Source organism: Arachis ipaensis, chromosome B05 (assembly GCF_000816755.2).
Source record: "Arachis ipaensis cultivar K30076 chromosome B05, Araip1.1, whole genome shotgun sequence".
Lineage (NCBI taxonomy): Eukaryota > Viridiplantae > Streptophyta > Magnoliopsida > Fabales > Fabaceae > Arachis > Arachis ipaensis.
In genome coordinates, this window is record NC_029789.2 from 8,243,335 (window position 1) to 8,259,861 (window position 16,527).

Here is a 16,527-nt window from a genome sequence, read left to right on the forward strand (position 1 = left end):
CATTAATGTTTTTAAATAATAATAATAATAAATAAATAAGTGTATATTGAGATTTTCTTGTCATCATATATCAATTTTATTCTCCCAAATGAAATGTCACCAATGTGCTGCATCACTGCGGGTTAGTTTACTATTTTGTGAGTGAACCATTTCCATTACTATTTTTAAATTTAATTTTCACAATATTTATACCGTTTCTTTCATGAAATTTGACATATTTTTCGATCATATTACTCCTAAATCAAAACACACAGCTTCATCTTAAACCTTCGTGCCACAATCTTTTTATCTGATATACACCGTACAGTTATAACCCTAAGTCCTCAAACCCTACTGAATCTATACTCTTTTCAAAATCAAAAGGTATGTACCTATGATAGGGGATGACAACACTACCCGAATATGCGGATATCCATCCCACCTTACCTATTCGGGGCGGGTTTTTTGCGGAACGGAGTCTTGGGAGGGGCGGGGTTGTGTTTAGGTAATACCCGCTCCTACCCGCCTCGATATATATAATATATGTAATATAATAATGTATCATATTTAAATTTTTATCTTAATTTATGGTATGTATGTAACGATAGCTATATAAATTTTAAAATTTTATTTTATTTGTTACATTTTAATAATTATATGGCCGGGTAGGGGCGGGATGGATTTGGGTTCAACTTTTTACTACCCATAGGTAAGAGTGAAACGGGTTCTATGCGGGTTATTATAGGACGGAACAGGATCGGGTAGAACAAAAATCCGCCCTTGTCCACCCCATTGCCACCCATATGCCTATCTCATAGGCATAGCTAATCATATCAATTTTGTTAGCACAACACGTGTACACTATCTACGAGGCATATCTCACCAAATCTAGGTGTATCAACTTCATATTTCTTGATTACAATGACACAAACCAAACCATAGATGTGACAGTCTCATTGGTCTAGTCACAACAATATTATTCCCCTTTTATAACTTGCAACAATGCCCCTTCAATCTAAAAGCTTAAACCTTCCATTTCTTAAATTTCTTTACGAAATAAATTTATTTTTCATGAATCTCATCCAACACAAACTTCATTATTTCATGTACCATTATGAAAATATTGGCTTCCTAAACTAATTCATTATTATTTCATATCAATTACGATCACAAATAATAATGTGAAACACAACCCATGTTTTACCTTTTTAACATAGTTATCTTCACTAGTTGATCATGGGTGAATTTCTCATTTACATGAAGCCCATAAAATCTAGTTACTTCAATGGTAACCTCCCTTTCCCAAAAACCAATATCAAAAACCACCCAACTTCAATTGGTCACATTGTTCGCTCACCGCAATCAAATTTCAATAAAAGAATCAGATTTCCTCTACGTGGGGTCCACTTTACTAACAACAAATAAAACCCTGCCCATCCTGCCTCCCTTAAAGGAATTTGTTTATAACAGGGTAGCCACATACCATCCTTTATAAACACTCATTCTGCACCATTCACTCTTGTGTGTTGAACAACTCACAAAAATCATACGGACAAAAAACACTCCTCGGACTTCTACTACATCTTTAGAGGCTGGTTCCTGGGGATCTATACCACCATCGAAGACGTTTAGGAGCATACACATGACTATGAGGACCACCTACGGTGCAGATACGACACTCTTGATGAAGCATATCACGCTTGGCTACTATACTTAGGGATTGAAAATCGTGAGAGAGGCATCAGACGCATCAACAAGGGAGATGCGCCGGTACTTATCTAGCCGGACTACCATCGGGAAGCAAAACGGCTAGCGCTCCGAGCACTGCAGGATTGTTACAAAAGCAAGCAACAAGCTCCAACCATTCGTCACATCTGTAAGTAACCATGCACTTAATTGTCACTCTTTTAACACCCCTTATTTTCTTGGACCTTACATTCAATTTAATAACACTTCCCTATGAATACAACTGCCAACCTTGTCCCAGAGAAGCCAGATATCGCACCGTTGGTTTATGTTAGCATGCCAACCTGGCTATCCAAGGCTTGTGACTCCCTAGACGTACCATAACCCATCTACTGTAGCCTCATACATATTAACTACAAAGATGGACACAGATTATAACATCCTACCATACAAAACCTTACGCTTAAGTCGTAAAGCAGAGATGACGAGATATTACGACCTTTAAAAGTAAAATACGTACATAAATATAGTTGGAAGAAATCATATCTAGGAGCCTTGAAGAAGAATCTAAGCAAAAGCGAAAACAGAAAATTGTGTCACACTCGCATGGAAAATCGTAAAACGGATAGGTAAGATCAAAAGAAGGCTAAAAATATAATATACAGGTCAGTGTTCCAAAACACAGATATCAAGCTCCAGACTCGACCTGCGAAGCTAAGGCTGGCCAGAGTATGTATATATATATATATATATGGATCCCGCTAGGGAGATAATGAAATATCTATATAATGTTAACAATGGGCTTTTTTATTAGGCCTAATTGAAATTAAAACAGAAAATTAACCCTAATCCTAATATGGTTGTTTACTTTAGCAAACCACCATACTTTTGTTATTTCTAATTTTTCCCCAAATCCCAATCCTTTTTGTTTTGCCCTTTCTCTTCACCCACTCAAACCCTTCCAATTGGTAGCAGAGAGCCGTGACGGCGCTAGAAACCTGAGCCCCGCAACCTGCAAGCAAGCGACCTGTTCGCTGCCCTCCAGCACGGCGCCGTCGCTGAACATCCGGCATTCGCGTCGAAGATCAGAACAGCTGCCGGCCGAGAAGCAAGCAACCCATCTACCGGGCGAGAAGCCATCGATCAGAACAGCCGCGTCGGAGATCTCACCGCCGAACTAAACATCTTCCGAGTATTCCGCGACCGGGCCCCGTTCTCTCTAAGCATAGAAGCAGCCCACCTTCGAGAAATAGCCACCTGCTACTGAACAGGTCACTGGAAAGACATCCACCATCTTGACTGGAAGAATCCTAACCATCCAAGGTAAGTGGGTGAGGTGGTTCAGTTTCTGATTAGTAATCGCGGTTGCATGTTAGATTGTAGATGGATTTTGTTGATGAAATGCGTGATTAGCCATGCTGGAATAGCGGTAGGAGCCATTTTTGTAGTTAGTTTAGTTTGTTGAAGTTCTTCATGATTTTATTTTAGCGCGGGAAAGGTCGGAAAAGTTTGGGATCGTGTTTAAATATGAATTAAGTTTGAAACTTATTTGTCTTTTTTCGTGTAGACCATGTGCATGCAACGTGACGTGTAATGGCTGACCTTCGTTGAAAATTGGTTGATATTTGTTGGATGGTTACTTTACTAGGAAATTGGATGGTTAGTTTTGCGAATTTTTTCCTTTCTCAACAAATCATAATTCCGGCTATGTTGCTCTTGCCACTGCAGCCAAATAGTTACCTGAACTAGTTGTTATTGGTTTGTAATAAATTTAAAATTATTTTCATCTCAGGGCTGGACCGTTAAGATTTTTAAACCCGGACGGTAAAATTGCATTTCGGGATAAAAAATATTTGTGATGAATAATACAAATTGTCTCTACGGATTATATAGTAGTGGTGTTCATATATTAGTTAGTTTTGTTTTAATTGATTTAATTGGGGTTTTTTTTATTTTTAATTTTGTGTTCGCTTGCAGATTAGTGAGTGTTTTTGTGTTTCAGATGGATTGATTATTATTGTTACAAAGAGCAGTATTTTGTAGTTGATATGTTTTAGCTTAATCTCCAGGCTTTCAAAAATTGGATCCCAATTTGTTAGTTGTAACCCACTTTGATTATTGTGCCCTCTTTGTTCTTTATCTCACTGATCTCTATCATTTTCTCTCTAGTTTCTAAATCAATAAAATGGTGTGCCATATACTAGCCTTGTATCTAGAGAATCCAGCAATATAGAATCATTCATTAGTGTTTTGGAGATTTTGCTTTTCTTTTTTTAATGTTTTGTGAATTGTGGGTGCTTTGTGATAAGGATAGTTGTGGTTAAACGAGGTCTGATCAAGCACTTCCAAACTGACATAATATGATGGGAGTTTGTTGTATATATATATATATATAGTGTTTTGGAGATTTTGCTTTTCTTTTTTTAATGTTTTGTGAATTGTAAGTGCTTTGTGATGTGAATAGTTGTGGTTAAATGAAGTCTAATCAAGCACTGCCAAACTGACATAATGTGATGGGAGTTTGTTGTGGATTTTGTGTATATATATATATATGTGCGTGTGGAGTTATGGAATGATATATCAGCCCATTGATTTTTGTTGCTCATGATTCATAGGCGGCACTATATACCAGTACTACTACTTCTTGAGAGTCATTTTTGATCATGTGTGGTGTATATGTTTAGTGTATAGTTGCTCCTTCATATTACCTAAACTTATTTCTATGATCATTTTGTCTGCTAGTGGTCTTATTTATTTATTTATTTGTTTATTTATTTTTTCATATTTATTGGTCCTGGGTATTAGATAAAATTAATTTGGCTAACCTTATTACTCACTTTGGATGAATAATCATTGTGTGATCTTATTACATGGCAAATTTGGTAGAATGTTTTCTACAGTGTGAATTTAGCATGACAGAGCACTGCTAGATGCTGCTATATTAAATTACACGGCTTGCATTATAAACAAAATTGTCTTCTTTTCTGCAATACAAAAAATTATATATGTGTTTCTTTTGTGGCTTCCTGAAGTTAAGTTTTTTATCCGGGAATCTATAAGTATGTTGGTGTGCTTGATATAATTAATGATCAGTCCATGCATAAATTTAACCAGTTTTATCCATATATGCCACTATACCAAACATTTAGAGAATGTCTACCACTTCAGTATGCTTGGAATTTGGTTATCTCTGTATCAGGACTTCACATTTCTTAGTTCACTCCTTATATACAATGTTCTTAATTCGGTTATCCTTATTACATGGTGACTTTGGTAGAATTTTTTCTAATGGAATTCTATTAATTGTGGAACTTTAATCATATAAAACAGGTTGAATGTTTAATATCATTTGGTCCATAAAATAATTGAGTGGTCGTCTTTGAATTTTTTATGTCACTATATATATAGTATTAAACCATTTTTTATTGTTAACTGCCCCTGGAATTGAATTTGAGACCATCTTGGATTGTTGCTCGAATTGAGGGTAGAATGAGAGTCGAGTGTTAGAAGTGAGGGGATTTTGTTTTATTTCTTTTCCGGTAAGTAATTAGTGATTGCAATAATGCAGCTAGTTGAAAACAGCAATTATAGCAGACCAAGCAAAAGACAAGCCTATCTCTAAACCGGCCGAAGACAAAACTAGATGGGTAAAAAGGTATCCCGTTGATTACATGAGTAAATGAACATATCTAGGTATTTATTACCACCTTCTGCTGATCCATATTTGTTTTGCTCAACAGAAACTAGTGGAGACGCGTTGCTTACCTTGCTACATTAACAACTTATTTACCCACTTGGAATGACATAATAAGCAAGGTAAGTTGGCTGAGATTGAGGCCATTGGATTTGATTTCCTGCGCCGGGTACCACAATGGCATGTGAAGCAGAGTATCATGCTCCAATTAGCAAGGGCCTATGACGTGGACACATACTCTCAGGGTCGACACCGGGGACATTCGCATTACTGCAGAACTTATCGGTAAGGTATTCGGCATACCTTCTCGAGGTTAGTGTAAATTATGTTAGGTGTAAAGCTTTTGCTGTGTGGTAATGCTTGTTCCAATGTTGACACGTAGTGATAGTGGTAAACAGTTTTGTTTCGCGCAGGGGACCCAATTCCCGAGCTGCAGAAAAAAGATAAATCACATTTGGCAATTAAGAGACAATTTCAGAAGAAAACTACAATCCAACTGCGGGACTTTCTATTTGCTTGTCCAATGGAGACTGAGCAACAGAGGATGACATTTAGAAGGTACTTCATCATAGTTGTTTTGAAGATGTTTCTGAACCCCACAAGCCAGCAGACTATTTCTCCGTGGCACCTCCCTCCAATATTGGATGTCTCGAACCCTAGAAGGTTTCATTGGCCATATCACATATTAAATTGGCTGCGAGCAGCAATAAGAAAATTCCAAGACGAGAATCGGGAAACATGCGGGGGGTGCATGTTCGTGTTGTTGGTAATGGCAATAAATAAATTAAATTTAAAACCAATGTACGATTGTAGGTTTATTTCCTAACATGTAAGATATTTCTGTATAGGTTTTGTACTTTCACCGATTAAAGCATGGTCCGTTGCATGCATGTCGAGTACCCGAGCCTTGGATTGTTGAATGGATCACTAATGAACTTGATCAGAAGGCCAACTATGTTATCTCACAGGTTCAAACTCTAATAATGTATTTTTCATAATCTAGTTGATCAAAAAATGTAATTGGCTATTCACCGTGATTTTTTTCATCTATATATTGCCCAATGTTGAACACACAGGGCTGCATAGTCAACAATGCAAGGAACCGGAGAAGAAAGAACAAGCATTCTTCGAGTGAAGCAGTTAACGAGAGAGGACGGTTGACAAACCCTATTTTGACGGTTTATCTTGTATTGATTTTAAGGGATTTTATCACCTTTTACCCACATGTATTCAATGAAATGGCATGGTTTTGTGATTGTCTCCTTATTTGTACCTAGATGTGAAAACATGCTTTTAGACCCTTAATTTGATGGTTTTTCATTCACCTTTGATTCCATAAGATGCCTTGATATATTTGTTAGTGATTTCAGATTGAAAAGGCTAGGAATGGATCAAAGGAGTGAAGAGGAAAGCATACAAAGTGGAGAAATCATGAAAAGTCAAAGAAGTTGAACTCGCCCATGGACGCGCGCGCACACCTGGCGCTTGCGCGCACCTGCGAATCACCCCATGGACGCGTACGCGTGCTGTGCGCGTACGCGTCGGTGCTGGTTTATGATTTTTTAATGAAAACGTGACCAACGAATTCTCAAGGGTTATGGGGCCCAATCCCAACCAACTTTGGCGCCAAAGATGCTATTTAAAGCCAAGGATTGAAGAGCAAGGGGGATTCCAATCATACACATTCATCAAAATTAGTTTAGAGTTAGTTTCTAGAGAGAGAAGCTCTCTCTTCTCTCTAGAATTAGGATTAGGATTAAATATTGTTGTTAATCTTAGATCTAGGTTTTAATCTTTGCTTTCTTCTACTCCTACCTTTCAATTCTTTGTTGTTACATTCACCATTCTTCCATTCTTTTGTTGAAATTCCCTTTATGTTGTTCTTATGTTTTGTTGTAGATCTACTATTGTTCATTCCATTTTCTTTCAATTCAATAAGAGGTAATTCATGTAGATCTTGTTTCCTTTAATTGTTGTTGTTAATTCTTTACATTTGATTGTAGTTAGAATTAATTCTTGTTGTTGATTTACTATGTTTTCCTTTTATGCCTTCCAAGTGTTTGATGAAATGCTTGGTTGGATTTTAGAGTAGAGTTTTATGTTCTTGGCTTGGAAAGGTAACTTAGGAACTCTTGAGTTACTAATGTCCAAGTAATTGATGATTGGGATCCATTATAGAGGTAATTCATAATAATTGTGTTCATTTGATTTGTTGTTGTTTAATTCCTTGCAAATTGAGTAGTGTAGATTTACTTTTCTTGCAATTTTACTATGCTTTCCTTTTATGCCTTCCAAGTGTTTGATGAAATGCTTGGTTGGATTTTAGAGTAGAGTTTTATGTTCTTGGCTTGGAAAGGTAACTTAGGAACTCTTGAGTTACTAATGTCCAAGTAATTGATGATTGGGATTCATTGACTCTAGTTCTCACTAATTGAATTAGTGGAGAGTTAGGACTTATGGACTAGGATTGATATAGCTCATTTGACTTTCCTTTACTACTAGTTAGAGGATGATTTAATGAGATTAATCCTTGCCAATTCTCATATTGTGGTTAGTGATTAGGATAGAGATTCTTGACCACCAACCCTTGCCAAGACCTTTTTAGGCCTTAGTTTACTTTCTTGCCATTTATCTTTCATGTTTCTTATTAAAACCCCAAAAATAACTCACAACCAATAACAAAATACTTCATTGTAATTCCTAGGGAGAACGACCCGAGGTTTAAATACTTCGGTTTATAGATTTTAGGGGTTTGTTTTAGTGACAAACAACTTTTTGTATGAAAGGATTAGTGATTGGTTTAGAAACTATACTTGCAACGAGAATTCATTTGTGAAATTCTATACCATCAAAAATCCAATCATCAACAGTGTAAAAGGACACGGACGGACACTGACCAATCACCGTCTACCCAAGGGAAGACTACACCTCATCCAAGCTACAAGAAGGCGAAAAAGGTGATTTGCTTTGCTTATGATAGCTCGTGAGCTCAATTACTTGTGTGGTAGGATGCTTGATCCTTATCATATAATCCGCGATTACAAAATTCTAAATTTACTTCCTTATGTGGCTGCATGGCCTATTTTGATACATGGTGGTTATAAATGAACGTTTGGCAGAGCTGAATTCAATGCCCGTGAATGATATTTACATGCTCTTATGTTGAAAGCTTGTTTGAATACAGTTGCTATGTCTTATTTTTAATAAGCGTTAATTTGATTTGATTTTGTTAATTAAATAGATGGATTTAGCATACTCAAATTAAGTTATAATCTGAACTAGATAGATAACTTATGATATCTTTATTTGGATGGCTTCTCATGTATGAAACAGTTGCTTTACGGGGCTGCCTAGTTGGTTGACTGTATTTGAGGATGTTCATTGTAGTAGGGTTATTGATGTTCACTGTAGTATGGCTTTAGATGGTTAATTTTGATGAACGATTGTCTGTTTGTTCTGTTTTCTTATCGCATTAAAGTTCACATTATTTTTTTCCATATGTTTGTTGTCCCATGTTGAACACACAGGGTTTCCTAGTCAACAATCCAATGAACGAGAAAAAATATAAGAAACAGTCTTCAACTAAAGCAGTTAATGAGAAAGCAGGGTGTAAGATGCCTTGCAAGGACATTGACCAATCTCCGTCTATCTAATGCAAGACTACATCTCAGCCAAGATATAAGGAGTCAGATAAGGTGATATGCTTTCTTTATGATAGGTCATGTTATAAATTGAATTGGATGTTCACTTCCTAATTTCTGATTAATTTTTTTAAATATCTTCATGCATCCTTCTTAATATTTTCATAAATCCTTCGTAATCTTCATTGGCTGGTGTGCAACATGCTGTGATCTGCATGTAGTTGTAAACCAGAATAACTTGCGTTATTATCATGTTTGTTTATTTCTGCATTCAAATGACAATATCTATGATGAAGAGTTTCAGTATTTTATATGCAAGTGACGACTTACATGAATTTACCCCACAGGAATCCAAGACAGGCACGAGGAGAAAGGTTCATGTCCACAAAAGTCATTCTAGACGCTGCACCAAAAAAGCAATTGGAAGAGAAAATTTAGCAAGAAGCAATCCTGCACCATTGGTAGTCCCAGATTCTGATGATGATGACGACGTGCCGCTTGCTAGAAGGATTCAGTTATTCCAACGGCAGCCTCCGCCACATGATGTGAAACAAGCAGATCCCGTGTTCAAGGGCAATCATAATAGTCCTCAGGAAGCAAACACTGACAAAAAAAAGGGATCTCCACGCACACCGCCAGCAGCACTTGTCCAGCTCAGTGACTATGATTTTGATCGGTTAGTGGTTTATAGATTACATTTCTGTATGCTTCTCTTCTTTATATTTCATACCCATGCCATGTGATTACCTGTCTAGCTAGGCATAACTTGTAATTTTAGCTAACTACATGTCGCATTCGTTTGCAGCGAGTTCGACATCTCGATCGTTCAGTATCCTGAATTTGAGCAAGTACTCAATAGTGTTGAGCAGGGGCGCGAAACTAATGCCATCATCATGCAGCCCCTGCAAACGGTCTTGCCAAACAAATCAAGCTACCATACACCGAGTCCAGGGAGACCGAGCTTTTCACTTGGTTTAACACAGTTTGAGAAGACTCCTACCCCTTCCCCGTTACATTCAATTCATCCAACCCTGAAAAATATAAAGTTGGGGGAGACTAAGGAGGAACAAATCAGAACATGGATAGTTAGCTCGTCCTTGGACGAAAATCAAGAATTAGCTAAGTATGAAGGGCGGGAGTACATGGTATTACAAAGGAAGGACTTCTGGACCTTGAAACCCCACAGTTGGGTCAACAGCTGCGTAAGTACATTAACTTAATCATGCGTTCATTAACTTAATCATGCGTTTTTATTCACTATCTGTATATCGGGTGCAGCTTTCACTAGCTAAATAAATTGTGTAGGTAATTCAATGGATGTGCTACTCTTTTAACGACATTGACTCGTCTAGATTCAAGCGAGACTTCTATTGTGTGTGTCCAGGAATATTGGTAATTACATTCTTCTCGTTACAGTTTCAAAGAGATTTGATCGGGATTCTTACTATGTGTGTGGATTCGCAGGAATTCGTCACACGAGATAATAATGTTGCTTCATTTATTGACGGTGTGACACCAATTTATGCTGGTCTTAGTCCAAGCTTTGGTGAGGATAATAGGTTCTTTGATAAGATAGTAGCAGCAAAGAGAAATTGGGTAAGTTGCTGTTTTGCTTTGAACTGTTTATATCCTCATTGAACCCGGTATTGGTTTATGCGACTTGTTTATTAATTTACTGCGAATTCTTTCCTATCCCTAACCCGGGTTTTCTAATTCAACCAATACTTACATGTTTAAATCTGGAACGGGGGGTCACTGTGACCAATTTTTCTTATGTGTGTTTTTATTTCCATATTTTGGTATTGGGTTTTCCCATGTTATTATGTTGATTGACTTTAGCATACTATGATGTTAGAATGAGGTTGTCATATAATTCGAGAATGTTTGGTTATTGAATGCTGTTTGGAGATCAATTAGTTTTTTTGGGGTTTTCCTTTTGTTTACTCACGAGACAAACTCAATCATATGTACTGTTTGCTGTAGTGGTTATTTCCTTATTGTTGGAGGGGCCATTGGTGGGTATATGCATTTGAGGTGAATGCGAAGCGCATAGTTATACTCGACAGTTTGCATTCTGCACCAGAAGATGACAAACGAGATAAACTTGATGCATATGTGGTAACATACTATACTTCTTTTATTCAATATATAGCTATGTTATTTAATTCAATAGGATGTTGTTCCACTATGTTCATTCTATGATTTTCAGGGGAGACTGTGTGAGGATATGGCAAGCATTGCTATACTTGGATTCGTTCGGACTCCGTACGGCCCAGCTCGTTCCTACGCTAGGTTCCAAAGCAATCGAACAAGTGAGATGAAAATATAACCCACTTTTTTGCCTTCTTTAGATTTCTTTCAATAATTGGGTATAGCATGTTAAAAGTTTTTCTCAACCTAATTGCAAAGTAATTCTGTTTTCCTGTAGCTTTGACTGTGGCATGTGCGTTATTAAGTTCACTGAAAGTTGGAAAGAAGATCGTGAGCTTTACGAATGGGACGAGGTTTGTTATCATAAACACTTTCGTCATTCTAATTATTCGTGCTGTACAAAAAAACACGGTAATGATTCTTAACACTTGGTTGCCTGATAAATCTACGCACAGGATTCACTCAGTTCATACCGGATGGAGTTGATGCTAGACATAATTTGTGGCCCACACAATGCAATGGTTCATCAGCTTGTTTCATTATTGAGTGAAACGGTTAAACCTGTTCGTCGTAATGCACCACGAAACAAGAAGAAGGACGTTAGTTCACCATACACTGCACCTAGCACACGGTCATTGATTGAACGTGCAGAGGGATTACCGAATGGGGCAATGCGCAAAGGCAGGAAGAAGTTGCTTACTTAGGATTAGTTGCAATGAATTGAAATACCACATTATACTGAGTTTACCTACTGCTGAGATGCTTAGGGATTTGTTTTTGTCACATTAGAAAGACTTGATTCCAGGGCATCTTTTGTTTTTCTCCAGTACAATGATTTATTGGTTATGTTACCTCAAAATTATCTATGTTTTTTTATATGTTAGAATCCCGGATTTATCAAGGTTGTTTGGTAAAGTTGCCATATTTGTGCATGTTGATATAGGTGACCACTAAACATCCACCAATATAGCTAAACTGAACATCTGATACCTTATTATAATGAACATCCAGTTAACTAGATCAAAATCAAAACATAAAAACCAAGTACAACACACACGAGTACTAGCGGGTAACCATCCATGCTTCGAGTGAAAATGAACATCCACTTTTGGTCATTAAAAATATGTGTAAACAGTGTCTATAACGAAAAGTTACGTACCAAAAAACTATACAGTGAGGCATGTAGAAATCAGGAACAACTTTATTAAACTATCTCGTAGATTATAGAATAACCACCAAATATACTCATTATGCATTAAGTCTACACGAAATAAAAATAGTAAAACGGTTCGTTCTAACTAATGGAAAAAGGGTTCTTGCAATTAATAACATATGGACCTTTGCAACAGTTGCCTTAGATCCTTGAAACTAACATAAATCCTATAAACACAGAGATGAGAAAATATACACTATCACAACCTCGTCTAACTAATCCCATTTTTTGTTGAAGGAGCTTAACAAAGACATGAAACCACCAGCTTGTTCGGGAACATTCAGGCCAGAAACAACATAATGGTTTATATCTTGAAATGTGTGCAGACGAACCACCTGCCAAAAAAAAAGGAAAAAGTCCAATAGTTATGTTCTAGGATAGTACTATACCAAATAAACATACAAAGTTGATATTAAGCCAAACATATACCGGGGGTGAATTCTTTTGTTTTCTCCGTCTTGAATTCTTGATGGACTTCTCAAGGGCAGAGCCGAGCCTCTTACTTTTTGGCCTGCCCTTTGTGGTGACCTTCGATGGGCCTTGGATGTCATCAACACCGACATCGTTCGAGCTCTGTGAGCCAATGTTGGTCTGAGTCTCTGCCACGCTCTCGGACCTCTTTTTGGCACGGTGCGCAGCCAACTTGGCCCTTGTTTCTTCCAAAACAACATGCAGCAATGCTGTTTCTTCATCGTCAGTGACGAACTCTTGAGCAACATTATAGAAGTGTGCACACAGTCTCCTGAATGCAACATGACTCTTATCTGACCGACTGACATCATGGCTACTTTTGACATACGTATGCTTGCGCTTTATCTTCTTGCTCCATCGAGGAAGAACATAACAGGAATGTACTTTGTACACTTTATACGAATGAAAAACTTCAAAGCAGTGACAGCACAACACACCTGAACTCAAAAAGATTGCACTCACAATGAAGCTCCTGTGTGGAACGGTCAAAGTGAACATCGTACGGAACGCATAGAATAGTATCGTTGAGTAGTTTCTCCTCTTCCACCTTCACGCAAACCAATGGACCCTGTTCATCAACTGTAGAAACTCTGCAGTTAGCCTTCTTCACAAACTCAATTTGAACATCCCTAAAAATGCTCGTGGTATACTCTTTCTGAAACTGTTTCTCCATAGGCGAGGTCGTTGCACAAGGGATAACCCCCCTCGAGTCTGCAGCATCATCCTCAAGTTCCCTCTGCTCCTTGACTCCAAGCACATTGTCATATTCATGAACAAATTGGACCAAGCTAGTTTTATTGTGTAAGTATCCACCGTAGAATGCGTGCATGCTCTCACTCCTTTGCGTACTCTGCATTGCTGTCCAAAACTCACCTTTGAAGTATATTGGGACCCACATGCGTCGGTCATCATACAGATCTACAAGAAATAAATAATCCCAAATTAAGTATAGAAAGCTTAAACCAAACATATTACTGCACCTTAGAAATGACCATCCACAATCACTGATATATTAAACATCCAAATGTTTACTATAATGAACATCCAACTAATTGTCATCCAAAATTACTGATAAACTAAACATTCAGATGCCGACCAATTGCAATTAAAGCATGAGAAGTAATCGTACAGTAATAAACCTGACAGCCATGTGTTGTTATGTAAGTTGTACTCATCTATAAAATCAGCCCAGTCATCTTCAAATGACTCCTCCGTCCGAGAGTTCCACACAATGTCGTTTAGGTCACCATACAAAGCTCCGTATCGGCGGTAACCCCCAAGCTTGGAAGGTAGCTTATTCATAATATGCCAAATGCACCACCGGTGGCGTGTGTCGGGTTTTTGATCGCACGGTAAAGGGATCGACATTGATCGGTTATGATAGACTTTGGAGCAGTTCCCATGCACTTCACCCATTGGCTAAAAACCCACTCATAACTTCCGATTTCTTCATTCCCCAACAAAGCACAACCGAGGTGGGTCGACTTACGATGGTGGTTGACCCCAACGAACGACACAAACGGTAATCCGTGCCTGCCAGAAAAACCAAACAGAAGTAAGAAATGCCAATCACGATCGAATAGCGTTTTATCAAGAGAAGGAAAAAACAACTTAACTACTACGTACCTATTTGTACTATATGTGCTATCAACTGACACGACGTCTCCATAGTATTCATACGACGCCCTACACCTTGCATCAACCCATACTGCACTCTTAAATTTACACTCCTCGTCCAACTTCACCGCGTAAAAGAAGTTCGGATTGATGTCCTTCATTCTCATGAAGTAGCTCATCATCTCCCTGACATCCGCATTCACGTTGCTATTACGGAGCCTTGCTGTTATATAGTTTCTTAAATCCTTCTCTGAGAATCCCAAGTTAGAGGGGCTACCAGCCTCATTTGACAAAGCAAGGAATGTCTTATTTGGACGAATCTCAGCCTCATCATTATCCTCGATCACGCACTTCGAATGCATGATCAGCTGCCTATACTCATGGTAGTGCAATGCCTTTCTCGGTGAACAGGGGTGTGAGTGCGTCAAGTCAACCTTGAACAAAACCCAGTCTTGCACATCTTTATCAAACTTTACATATATCCTTGCCTTGCACCCAGCAGCTGAAATCGTATTCTTCCGCGTTGGTGCTTTAACACGAGACTCGCGGATCCCGTCGTGATTACAGTGTATAGCATGATTAATGGGAGCCTTCGTGATCTTGTCAAATGTTGTCGTCCTTATCTTAGTTGCAAATCCAGCTTTCTTTGCATAGGACACATAAAAGTCATGCGCCATCTGTAACTGAGCAAACCGCATTCCAACTCTTGGTATCTCGTCTTCTTGTAGGTTACCATGATCTGGTAACTGTATTTTATATTAATCCAAAAGAAAAATTAATTACCATTAGTTATCAAATCAAACATGAACATTATGACTAAACAAAAGTAAGCTAAACTCCAGTACCTCATCACCAGGCTCCATCTCTTCACTTCCAACATCCATAACATCCGACAACTGCATAGCCGATAATTCCAAAACAAACAGAGTAACCAAAAGGAGGAAGATCCTTATCAAAACTCATTTAAATAAAATCTCTAAAACAATCACCGAAAACACATCAACAGCTACAAATCAAACAATGAGAATTATTTTTTTCATTTCATGTATTATTTAATTAAATTCCACCCTTTAGTTGTTTTTTTTTTTTCATTCAATGAAAATTATGTAAAATTATTTATTCCATTTTGGCTATTATTTAAGGGCCTTAATCTACCTTGAGTGGCTTCTTTTTTCACTCCATGAAAAAAATTCTTTTCCTATATATTTAGATACACACACTCTTTTCTTTAGGTGCAGGAAGAACATAAGCACACCATTCATTATAAACCACTCAGATAACTTCATAATTGGTTAATCTATGCAAATGTATGATACACATAACGTTATATTCCTATAAGCATGAAAAATATTAAAATAATATGCAAAAAGCATATGAGCATATAACGTTACAAATATGCAATGAGCATATAAGCATACCATTACAAGATTTAAACACTCATATAAGCATATCATGGTTAGCATGTTGCAAATACAAATAGCTGGTGCACGAAATTGTGTTGTCCAGGCTCGAACAATCCCTGGTAATGGCTCCAAAGCTTGGTGCTTCGATCTTAATTTATAGTTGACACAACTTCGATACAACTAACCAGCAAGTGCACTGGGTCGTCCAAGTAATACCTTACGTGAGTAAGGGTCGAATCCCACGGAGATTGTTGGTATGAAGCAAGCTATGGTCACCTTGCATGGCCGAGAGGCCAGCCCCTCTGATCTAAGAACCAGGCGTCCAAAGATGATCCTAAGATCCTAAGATGATCAAAAGATGCCCTATACAATAGTAAAGGGTCCTATTTATAATAAACTAGTCACTAGGGTTTACATGAGTAAGTAATTGATGTATAAATCCACTTCCGGGGCCCACTTGGTGTGTGCTTGGGCTTGGGCTTGAGTGTTACACGTGCAGAGGCCATTTGTGGAGTTGAACGCCAGTTTCTGTGCCAGTTTGGGCGTTCAACTCTGGTTCTGGATCCTTTTCTGGCGCTGGACTCCAGATTTGGGCAAAAGGCTGGCGTTGAACGCCAGTTTACGTCATCAATTCTTGGCCAAAGTATGGACTATTATATATTGCTGGAAAGT

General features: G+C 37.9%; 3 protein-coding genes across 3 annotated transcripts; 1 reads left to right on the forward strand and 2 right to left on the reverse strand.

Annotated features, from left to right (window-relative positions):
* On the forward strand, positions 8,226 to 11,329 carry LOC107640066. The gene is made up of 8 exons (XM_016343620.2): positions 8,226 to 8,316; positions 8,887 to 9,054; positions 9,348 to 9,676; positions 9,806 to 10,202; positions 10,306 to 10,392; positions 10,465 to 10,596; positions 10,984 to 11,118; positions 11,210 to 11,329. The coding sequence occupies exons 4-8, from the start codon at positions 9,894 to 9,896 to the stop codon at positions 11,327 to 11,329; spliced, it is 783 nt and encodes a 260-aa protein (XP_016199106.1). The 5' UTR covers positions 8,226 to 8,316; positions 8,887 to 9,054; positions 9,348 to 9,676; positions 9,806 to 9,893.
* LOC107640067 (protein FAR1-RELATED SEQUENCE 5-like) lies at positions 12,580 to 14,137 on the reverse strand. The gene is made up of 4 exons (XM_016343621.1): positions 13,975 to 14,137; positions 13,273 to 13,753; positions 12,794 to 13,187; positions 12,580 to 12,699 (listed from the first exon to the last, which is right to left on the reverse strand). The coding sequence occupies exons 1-4, from the start codon at positions 14,135 to 14,137 to the stop codon at positions 12,580 to 12,582; spliced, it is 1,158 nt and encodes a 385-aa protein (XP_016199107.1).
* On the reverse strand, positions 14,134 to 15,444 carry LOC107640068 (protein FAR-RED IMPAIRED RESPONSE 1-like). The gene is made up of 2 exons (XM_021123568.1): positions 15,298 to 15,444; positions 14,134 to 15,198 (listed from the first exon to the last, which is right to left on the reverse strand). The coding sequence occupies exons 1-2, from the start codon at positions 15,352 to 15,354 to the stop codon at positions 14,134 to 14,136; spliced, it is 1,122 nt and encodes a 373-aa protein (XP_020979227.1). The 5' UTR covers positions 15,355 to 15,444.

Coding starts and splice junctions, on each gene's coding strand:
- LOC107640066 (XM_016343620.2), top strand. CDS start 9,894: ATGCAGCCCCTGCAAACGGTCTTGCCAAACAAATCAAGCTACCATACA. Junction 10,203..10,305: donor ACAGTTGGGTCAACAGCTGC/GTAAGTACATTA, acceptor TAAATTGTGTAG/GTAATTCAATGGATGTGCTA. Junction 11,119..11,209: donor ATAAACTTGATGCATATGTG/GTAACATACTAT, acceptor TATGATTTTCAG/GGGAGACTGTGTGAGGATAT.
- LOC107640067 (XM_016343621.1), bottom strand. CDS start 14,137: ATGAATAAGCTACCTTCCAAGCTTGGGGGTTACCGCCGATACGGAGCT. Junction 13,754..13,974: donor TAACAACACATGGCTGTCAG/GTTTATTACTGT, acceptor TATTTCTTGTAG/ATCTGTATGATGACCGACGC. Junction 12,700..12,793: donor AACAAAAGAATTCACCCCCG/GTATATGTTTGG, acceptor TTTTTTTGGCAG/GTGGTTCGTCTGCACACATT.
- LOC107640068 (XM_021123568.1), bottom strand. CDS start 15,354: ATGCAGTTGTCGGATGTTATGGATGTTGGAAGTGAAGAGATGGAGCCT. Junction 15,199..15,297: donor AGATGGAGCCTGGTGATGAG/GTACTGGAGTTT, acceptor TATAAAATACAG/TTACCAGATCATGGTAACCT.